At 32.1% G+C, this 10,829-nt stretch overlaps 1 protein-coding gene across 13 annotated transcripts; it reads left to right on the top strand.

Annotated features, from left to right (window-relative positions):
* The first annotated feature begins 2,100 nt into the window (after positions 1 to 2,100).
* LOC109804251 (putative protein phosphatase 2C 40) lies at positions 2,101 to 9,993 on the top strand. 13 transcript variants are annotated; one of them, XM_083062949.1, is made up of 5 exons: positions 3,424 to 3,618; positions 7,870 to 8,097; positions 8,281 to 9,021; positions 9,272 to 9,536; positions 9,634 to 9,993. In XM_083062949.1, the coding sequence occupies exons 1-5, from the start codon at positions 3,562 to 3,564 to the stop codon at positions 9,759 to 9,761; spliced, it is 1,419 nt and encodes a 472-aa protein (XP_082919075.1). In that variant the 5' UTR covers positions 3,424 to 3,561; the 3' UTR covers positions 9,762 to 9,993. The 13 variants fall into 13 exon arrangements, with proteins under 13 accessions (XP_029128126.1, XP_020221633.1, XP_020221634.1 ...); XM_029272293.2 differs by lacking the exon at positions 3,424 to 3,618 and adding an exon at positions 2,101 to 2,426 and having other exon boundaries at positions 7,870 to 9,021; XM_020366044.3 differs by lacking the exon at positions 3,424 to 3,618 and adding an exon at positions 2,101 to 2,440 and having other exon boundaries at positions 7,870 to 9,021.
* The last annotated feature ends 836 nt before the right edge of the window (positions 9,994 to 10,829 follow it).

The raw sequence follows: 10,829 nt of genomic DNA, 5'->3' as shown, positions 1-10,829 counted from the left end.
TTTGTTTAAAGTAAAAGATTATTTTACAGAAATAAATGTAGAACTATAATAATTATTTCAGTATAAAAAAATTATAATCATTATTGACCGTAAAAAGATAAAATTCCTATTTATACTAATATATAAAGGGAATACTTGAATATGTAATTATTTTTGGTCTCTATTTTTTAGTGGACCATTATACCCCTCAAACATAAAAAAAAATCTTATATAACCTTTATAAATAATTACACACAATCTTTTAATATTTTATCTATATATAATTATTAGAGGCACGAAGTGCCTCGACCTCTCGTGTACTTATAAAGGGAATATATTTTGGTAACCATCCTTTTACTTTCCACTTTGTAGTAGATCATTATACTCCTTAGATGAAAAAAAAAAATTTATATCATTTCTGAATAACTATTTGTAATTTTTAATATTTGTTTATGTCTAATTATTAGAGACACGAAATGTCTTAGCTCTTCTAGTCATTAATAAAGGAGGTGAATTGTGGTGTAAATTTTAATAAGAAGAGATATCGATATCATGTTTAATATTAATTTATTTCATTTGTTAACAAGTTGAGTTGTTGTTTGGAGTTAAACTATATTTAATTCTTTTAAAAAAGTCTTAAATTTAAATCTTATAAATAATAAATAATATTATTTAGAGAAAGACTAAAAATAGATGGTTAATTTCACTTATACAGGTTTTTTTATATATATAATTTCACTTATAAAAATTAATCATCAATCAAATTTGATAAATATTTTACATCAATAATGTGTTATAAAAATAATGTTTCAAGTAGATTGCCTCGTGAAAAAAAATAAATTAGTCAAATGTTAAAAAAAATTTCATAACAAATCATATCATTGATTGAAATTTGGTTGATGATTATATAATTATGCACTTTTATGCGTCTCTTGTTTCACACAAAACTATTTTAGTTTTGAATGTGTAACATAGCAACATGGACAAAAGAAACCCTTCAGGGAACAAACGGGCACAAAAAATTAAACCCCAAAAGAGAACCAAAATGTTGAGCCATTCAAATCATCAACATGTTGAGCAATAATATTGCAGCAACCACACTCTATTCAACAAAGTTTTATAATATCAATAAAAAAAAAATAGTACTGACAGAGATTTCTCTCAACTTATTTTTCTTAAATATTAGTGACAACTAGTTGTGATGTCAACTAGTATTTATTAGAAGATTACATTTGATAACTTATTAAAGCAAATTTGTTAAATACACTTTAATGCTTAAAATTGAAAATATTTCAGTACTTGGACAGAAAGGGAAAAAAGTTTAATTGCAAGTTTAATTTCACTACAATTGTTATTCCTCAATCCTCAAGTTCATTTTTCTAATTTTTTCTCTTCCGATTTTGATACATTTATTATTTTAATCGTGAAGTTTTATGTTATCTATCAACTTAATATTCAAATATTTAATAGAAATATAGTCATGACATCCTATTATCCTAACATGTGTTGTGATATTCTGATAAACAAATTTTTTTAATATTAATTTTAGTTCTTAAACGTTTACTATTTTTTATTTTTAATCCTTAAACTTTTTCACTTATTAACATTTTAAGCCTTAGAATTAAATGTATTTGTTTAAGGAGAAAATTTCTAAAGACTAAAATTAAATAAAATTTGTTCATAATTAAAACAAAAATTGACAAAAGTTCATTAACTAAAAATATATTTAATCATGGAATAAATGTTATCTTTAGTAGGATGTGTGTAAATAGGTTTTATGCAAATTAAACCTTTTTCTTTATATCTAAGTTTTTTAATTGGAGAATATTTATCAGAAGAAATCAAATACTAAAATGAATTCCAATATTTTAAGAAATTGATTCTATTTTTAAGTTTATGAATTTTACTTTTTTTTTTGTCTATATTGTAAAGTTTATGAAACAGTTAGACAAAAAAAAAACATGTATAAAAAACTAAAATAGAATATATAAATTATAAAATTTAAAAATAAAATTGTAAGAAAGAAAAGTAAATTAAATACAATACTAAAAAGAAAATGAAAGATATCATAGGAGTATGAAGTGATATATTATTGATGGAGAGTTTTAGTTAGATGGAAACGTGAGGCATGAAAGCGTAGTAATTCGATTTGAACACACACCACATTCCCTCTTCCCTTGTCTTCTCTACCATCCGAATTTCCAACGACCTATGTTTGCATTCTCAGTTCCTTCACTCTCTCTCACCTCTGCTTCCATTCTCCGCTATCTATTATTCCTACGTAACTGCCCTTTCCTTTTCTCTTTTCATTCTTCATTATGTCTCATCATGGTTTTACTATCAACAAAGGATGATCATCTAGACACTCATCTCTACAGATATATATATAATTTCCCTTAGATATAGTTTTTCTCCACATACAAGGAAGCCAACACTCATACTTCAAGGTTTTCAGCCATATGTCAGTGATGTTTTAGGTCTATTAGGCTTAATTTGATCCATCTTAATCTGATGATTGAAGATTTTACTCCTAATTGGTTATATTTGTGTGAATGCTATTTGTATTTGTTCTAGCTAATTTGGCTTAGCGTTGTTATTTCTTTGTTTGTTTAATTGTCGTATGTTTCAGTGATTTTTACGTCATGAAAGGAATTGTTGGAGCTTTTACGTAAACTAGAAATAAGATCATACAAGTGTGTATGAGTAAAATTAATATTCATCTTATAAGTCGTTTTTGTAAGGTTGAGTGAGGTCATAACCCATTCTTAAGATGATATGAAAGTCTATCTTAGCGATTATTGATTATTATTGAATTTATTGTATCATCTACTATCGAACAGATATCTAGTCTTTTAAATTTCACATTCATGATTGTTTAGTCAAGATTAACTCCTCACACCTTTCATGCTCTGAGTTGATATGTGTATTAGGATTAACACTTTAATCCGTTATATTTTATCTAATTAGTTTAGTCAAATATCTTTTGGTTATCTTCTTAACCGTTTTCTGTTTTCAAGCTAACTCTAGCTTTTGTATTTAAACAATAAGGATTGTACATTGTTAGTAGGTTGATCAATAATAATCTGAAGTTTTCCCTTTCATGTTTTCTGCTGATATGCTAACATGGTATCATCGTCCTCAAGATCCATAACTTCCGCATTCCTTTAATTTCATTGAACCTTTCCTTTTTCATCTATTCTTTACCAACCATGGCAGAATCCAATAAAAATTCCAACCAAAACCAACTTTCCGATCACCTTATCAACCCAAGCAATCCGTACTTTCTTCATCCTGGAGAAAATCCAGCTCTTGTTCTCGTCACACCATTACTTTCTGATACTAATTTTCAACAATGGAAACACGATATGCTCGTGGCTCTGGAAACAAAGAACAAAGAACACTTTATTCTTGGCAAGATTCCATGTCCAGATTCAAAAGATCCTTTGCATGAGGCATGGCGTCGCTGCAACAAGATGGTAATGTCATGGTTAACGCGATCTATGACCTCTGACATAAAGCAATCTGTCATGTGGATGGATACCGCTGCTGAAATTTGGAAAGATCTTTGCGATCGTTTCACCCATGGCGACAAATTCAGAATTGCTGATCTTCAAGAGGAGGTACAACAACTCAAACAAGGTGATCTCTCTGTGTCTCAATACTATACTCGTTTACGAATTCTTTGGAAGGAATTATCCATGTATCGCACGATTTTGGTATGTAAGTGTTCAGTTACATGCTCTTGTGGTCTTATTGCCAAGATTCAAAAAGAACGTGATGATGATTGTGTTATTAAATTTCTACGAGGCCTTAATGATGAATTTTCCCAAGTCAGATCTCAAGTGATGTTAATGGAACCTATGCCTGATATGGTTCACACTTTTTCCTTGATACTTCAACAAGAACGTGAATTTGGTGGATCAAATTCTCAAGAGTCTATAGCTTTAGCAACAATTAATTCCGATTCAACCAAAACTACTTTCCCAAATAGAGGTGGCTTCACTAATACTCGTGGTGGTGGAAGATTTGGCAGAGCTAATGGTAGAGGAAACAATAAAACCACAAAATTCTGCACTAACTGCAGAAAAACCAACCACAACATAGATACATGTTTTCAAATATATGGATTCCCTCCTGGCTACAAAAACAACAACAATCTGCCTTCTAATTCCACAAAATCTTCTGCCAACAATGCTGAAACTGAATCCACAAGCGTTCAAGATACTTCTGTACTGGAGGAAACTAAATCTCAGAACAAATTCTATTTCTCTCGGGATGAATATCAGGCTCTTTTAGCTCTTCTTCAACAACCCCCAACCAATAATTCTTCTGTCAACAGTGCTTATCAAAGCACTGATAATCATCCAGGTATTCCTTCTTTTCAACCTAGATGGATATTGGATAGTGGTGCCACTGACCATATTTGCCCCTCTAAAGCTAGTTTTAATACTCTTACACCCATTAAACCTATATCTATTAGACTACCTAATAATCAATACTCTGTTGCTAGCTTTACAGGCACCATTCATCTTAATAACTTGGTTCTCCATAACGTTTTATATGTACCTGACTTCACAGTACATTTGATTTCAATTCCAAAACTTATTGCCACCAATGATTGCATTGTGGTATTTTGTCAAAACAATTGTATTATTGTGCAGATACCTTCAAGAGGATTGGAGTAGTTAAGAAGAATCACGGATTGTTTCAGCTCTTGGAACAAAATGAATTGTCTACTTCTTCTATTGGAATAGCAGATTGTAATTCTGTTTCATATAACAAACACATTACTGATATTGGCTCTGTATGGCACAATAAATTGGGTCACCCCTCTAATAAAATTCTTCAAATCATTTCTTCTCATCATACTGATATTCCTTTTCATAAAATTGATGCTTGCGACACTTGTTCTTTTGCTAAGCAAAAGAAATTATCTTTTCCTATAAGTATAACCAAATCTACACATTTTTTTGAACTTATTCATGTTGATATCTGGGGTCCCTTAAATGTTCAATCTATTGAAGGTTACAAATACTTTTTAACTATAGTAGATGATTATAGTCGTTTCACATGGATTCATCTCATGAAAAATAAAACTGAGGTTAGGAGTATTTTACAAAATTTTATCCTTCTTACTGAAAATCAGTTTTCATGCAAATTAAAGAAGCTTAGATCAGACAATGGAAAAGAATTTATTCTTAAAGATTTTTTTAATACTAAAGGAATTCTTCATGAAACAAGCTGTGTTGAGACCCCTCAACAAAATGGAATTGTTGAAAGGAAGCATCAACATATCTTGAATGTCTGTAGATCACTTCTCTTTCAGTCTAAAGTTCCTAAGTCATTCTGGTCATTTGCCATAAAACATGCTGTGCATATTATAAATAGATTACCAACTCCTTTCCTTAACAACAAATCTCCATTTGAAATGATCTTTAATCAAAAGCCAAATCTGCATGATTTAAAAACATTTGGCTGTCTTGCTTATGTTTCTACTTTATCTGGAGGAAGAAACAAGTTAGAACCGAGAGCACACAAATGCATTTTCCTTGGTTTTAAAACTGGAACTAAAGGTTTTGTTCTTTTTAATTTGCACTCAAAATCTATCTTATTATCCAGACATGCTATTTTTCATCAAACAGTTTTTCCATACATCAATGTTTTTGATAATCAATCTAATTCTAATATTGTACCTATCAGTAATGACAATATTTTTCAGCCATATGATTTTTTTCCATCCTATAGTGATCATTTAACTAATAATCCCAACTCTATTGAAAATGCTTCTAACAATTTTGAAAATCATACTCAAGACCCTCCTATTGAGATGTCGCAATCTATTCCAATAGAAACTGGACAAATTCAACCTATTACTACCCGTGTCTCTTTGAGATCTAAATCTAGACCCGGATACTTAGATCAATATCACTGTTACAATACTGTTTCTTCTGATTCTACTTCTAATTCTCTTTATCCTATGCATTTATATATGTCATATTCAAAATGTTCTACTGATCATACCTTCTTTTGTAATTCCATATCTGCACATATTGAGCCTACAAGTTTCAAAGAAGCTAGCACAAAAGACTGTTGGAAACAAGCTATGATTGCTGAACTTGATGCCTTAGAAAGAAATAGAACTTGGTCTTTGGTAACTCTTCCTCCAGGAAAGAAGTTAATTGGATGTAAATGGGTTTACAGAACTAAGCATAAAGCAAATGGTACTGTGGAACGATATAAGGCTAGGCTAGTAGCCAAAGGCTTTACACAAACTGAGGGAATTGACTATTTTGAAACTTTCTCACCGGTTGCTAAGATTACTTCAATAAGGTTTTTACTTGCTCTTGCTTCATCTCATAATTGGTTCATACATCAATTAGATATAGATAATGCATTTCTGCATGGGGACCTAGATGAGGAAGTATACATGAGACCCCCTCAAGGTTTAAGATTACCTTCATCCAAACTAGTTTGCAAACTAGAAAAATCCCTTTATGGCCTTAAACAGGCCAGTCGAAATTGGAACCAAAAACTCACCTCAGAACTTACCTTAATGGGTTACAAGCAAAGTTTTGCAGATCATTCATTATTTGTAAATTTTACAGGGTCTTCTATTACTATACTTTTAATCTATGTTGATGACATAGTCCTCAGTGGCAATGATATGACAGAAATTAAGAAAGTCAAGGCTCATCTTCATAATAAATTTCATATCAAAGATCTTGGTTCCTTAAAGTTCTTCCTAGGCCTTGAAGTTGCTAGATCTAAGAAGGGGATTCTTTTAAATCAAAGAAAATACTGTTTAGAATTAATTGATGAAACAGGTCTCCTTGGATGTAAACCTGCTCCAACTCCTGCAGATCCAGCCATGAAGTTACATGTTGATCATGGTGACTTGTTACATGATCCCACTGTTTTTAGAAGACTAATTGGCAGGCTTCTATATTTGACAAATACTCGGCCAGATATAAGTTTTTCTGTCCAACAATTGAGTCAATTTGTTTCTAAGCCCAGAGAACCTCATATGCAGGCTGCTCTAAGAATTGTTAGATATCTTAAAGGTGCTCCTGGTCTTGGTTTGTTTTATTCCTCCACCAATCCATTGAAAATTCAAGCTTTTTCCGACTCAGATTGGGCCACTTGTGCCACTACCCGCAGATCTGTTACCGGTTATTGTGTTTTTATAGGCAACTCTCTAATTTCATGGAAATCCAAGAAACAATCCACTGTTTCCAGATCATCATCCGAAGCTGAATATAGAGCATTGGCCTCTCTTACATGTGAGTTACAGTGGCTTAAATACTTGTGTGATAGTATGCATATCAAAATTCCAACTCCATTTGCAACCTTTTCTGATAGTCAATCAGCTATACAAATTTCCAAAAATCCAACATTTCATGAAAGAACAAAACACATTGAAGTGGATTGTCACCTAATTCGCATCAAAATTCAAGAGGGTCTTCTACATTTGATTCATGTTCTGTCTGCAAATCAATTGGCTGATGCTTTTACAAAAGCATTATTTCCTAAACCATTTCATACTGCTATCTCCAAGTTGGGTTTATTAAACATTTATCACCCAACTTGAGAAGGGGTATTAGGATTAACACTTTAATCCGTTATATTTTATCTAATTAGTTTAGTCAAATATCTTTTGGTTATCTTCTTAACCGTTTTCTGTTTTCAAGCTAACTCTAGCTTTTGTATTTAAACAATAAGGATTGTACATTGTTAGTAGGTTGATCAATAATAATCTGAAGTTTTCCCTTTCATGTTTTCTGCTGATATGCTAACAATGTGTGTGTGCATTTCACATGTGTCTGAAAGTTTCTCTATTAGACCTAAATACCTGTGATGTTGATAGTGTTGAGAATGGATTTCTTGACCCAGGAGATCATCATGCTTAGCCCTGAGGGTGAACTTAAAATAAGTTTTGGCTATCAATGCAATAGTGATAGAGGCGTACCTTGCAATGAAATCCACAGAACAAGCAGTTTCTCCTGCTTGTCCGGGGCTGCCTTAAGTGCAAATGCTACACTTGCCAACACAAACATCTGCAATGGAGTAATAGGAGAAGAAATCCTTCCGAGTTTGGACTCTCCTAAATCATTTCGTAAGGTACCCTCCTCGTCGAGTTTTCCAAAGTTGGACATATTATCGTCTTCTGTCCATAGTAGTTTGTCAAACCTAAGTTGCAGTCCATCCACTCCAAGTAATATGCTTGAATATGACCCTTGTTCATTAAAATCCATGAGTGCTCCTTCTAGAAGTGAAGGTTTTCTCAATGCCATGGAAGTTCAGGTTGCTGGAGGAGCTGCTGGTGAAGATAGAGTTCAAGCAGTTTGTTCTGAAGAAAAAGGCTGGCTCTTCTGTGCAATTTATGATGGATTTAATGGGAGAGATGCAGCTGACTTTCTGGCTGGTACCCTTTACGACACTATCATAAATATGTTATGCTGGGATTTGGAACCAGATTCCATAAAAGTTTCTGACGATGTGGATATGGGTGGATCCTTTCAATATAATTTGGATGATAGTCTTATTCTTCAGGAGCATCAATCTCTGTTAACATTTAAGGGAAACAATTCTATTCTTGACTGTTTTGCAAACAGTACTCCACCTTCCAAGTCAGAAGCATCTCCTAAATCATTTTCACAAACAGTACTTGATGGCCTCCAGCATGTTCTTAGTCAGGTTGAGAATGATTTCCTGTACATGGTTGAGCAAGAAATGGAGGAACGGCCAGATTTAGTTTCAGTTGGATCTTGTGTTTTACTTGTGCTTATTCATGGGAATCATCTATATACACTTAATCTAGGCGACAGCAGAGCAGTATTGGCAACATGCAGCACAGATAACAGAATGAGTGGGAATGAGAGATTGAAGCCTATCCAGCTCACAGATAGTCATACTGTTGACAATGAAGCTGAAAGAGCTCGAATTCTCGCTGATCATCCTGATGATCCTAAAACCGTAGTAGCCGGGAAAGTGAAGGGAAAACTAAAGGTTACACGAGCTTTAGGAGCAGGCTACTTGAAAAAGGTTGGCATTCATTTTTATATTATAGCCAATAAATTTCCCAAAGATTTTAAATTCTGATCTTTTTTCCAGGTAAGAAAAGATGTAAGGTTATTATAATATCTCTTTATTGATATCCAAGCTACTAATGATGAGAGGATGGAAGTGTCTTGCATTTATTGAGTTTGCTGGTTTATAAACCCAATTATGCAAGAGTAAACTATTTGTCCTACCAAACAAATAGACTTGATTTTCTTATTTTTTTTCCCCACAGAAAAATCTTAATGATGCATTGATAGGAATCCTTCGAGTACGTGATCTTACAAGCCCACCATATATATCAACTGATCCATCGCTGAATGTGCACAAAATCTCAGATTCTGATCAATTTGTTATAGTTGGGAGTGATGGTTTATTTGACTTCTTCAGCAATGATGAAGCAGTAAAGCTTGTAGAGTCTTATATCTTGAGAAATCCTTTTGGCGATCCAGCAAAATTTCTTATTGAGCAACTAGTTGCAAGAGCAGCTGATTCTGCAGGTCATTTTTCAAGATCACATGCTAAATTTAATTTGATTTGCTTGAATATAAATTTACGTCGTTTTATGATTGATTACATAAGTGGATTCTCTTGCAGGTTTCAGCATGGAAGAGTTGATGAATGTTCCAGATGGGAGGAGGAGGAAGTACCATGATGACGTAACTGTAATTGTGATCATCCTTGGTATGCATCAACGGACTTCAAAAGCATCAATTTGCATCTAGAGACTGGCCAAAGAAAATTTGCATCTGAAGCTTTTTGATGGACACCTTAGTCAATGGTATTTCTCAGGAAATTTTGATACTCAAACTGTACATAAGACCATTAGAACTTAGAATCATTGGTTCCTTTGGTATTTAAAAAATTTTCAGTAGTATTTCTATCTGTTGGAACATGAATTGTATAAATGTTTTCCTTGTACATAATATCAATGAATTTAGCTATTATTTTGAAAAATGTAGATAAAGATGTATAAGTAAAAGATTATTATGAGTTTATTTGCTTTATATTTGGATCGAGAAACATGCATGGTCGAATAAGTATATGAAAAGATGTAAAAGAATCTAAAGTTAAGCATGCATAAAATAGAAGTGCTTCACTTTTTGCCTTTCGGGACTTTCCTGGGCAAAAACATGGAGTCTCTTGGTTTCCTAACATTCTTTTTTGTAGTTATTGATAGAAAATAATTAACTATTTTGAATTTGGATGCTCCCATTAATATGAAATATGCTATTATGGAGAGATACATATTTTTGTAAGTAAAGACTTATTGGTTATAAAACTCAACAATTATATTTGTAAAAATCATATCTTTTTATCATATGTTACTCAACAATACTAATAAGTTGTAAAATACTTTATAGATAACTTTATACCTTAAACATGTGGTATGGAGTTTGATCTATGGTATATATATCAAAAAATATTTATTATTTAAATAGATTTTAGTATCTCAAGGGATTAATTCTAAGCTTTTAGCTAAAGATATCTTGGTTTATCAAAAATATGTTACTTAAATAGGGTCCAAAAATATCTTATTTTATGTTGATATATATTTCCTAATTTTCTTGTTTTAGACATGGTTGTTTACCCTATAAAAGAGATTTGAGAATGTATTGAAGGTTTAGGATTTAGAGACTAAGTTTAGACTAGGTTTCGTATGCCGATGTGTAACATCTTGATCCTTTTGTATACATGTATAAAACCTTGTAGCTGATCTGTGGGTCTTATGCTGAGATTAATCCTTACTTCATTAATAAAACTCATTTGCTTATAAAAATAAGTAAATAAAA

The sequence above is a fragment of the Cajanus cajan genome, chromosome 1 (genome assembly GCF_000230855.2).
Source record: "Cajanus cajan strain Asha chromosome 1, NIPB_CcT2T_4, whole genome shotgun sequence".
NCBI lineage: Eukaryota > Viridiplantae > Streptophyta > Magnoliopsida > Fabales > Fabaceae > Cajanus > Cajanus cajan.
Note: the sequence above shows the minus strand (reverse complement) of the source record. Positions and strands in the feature narration are given on the sequence as shown.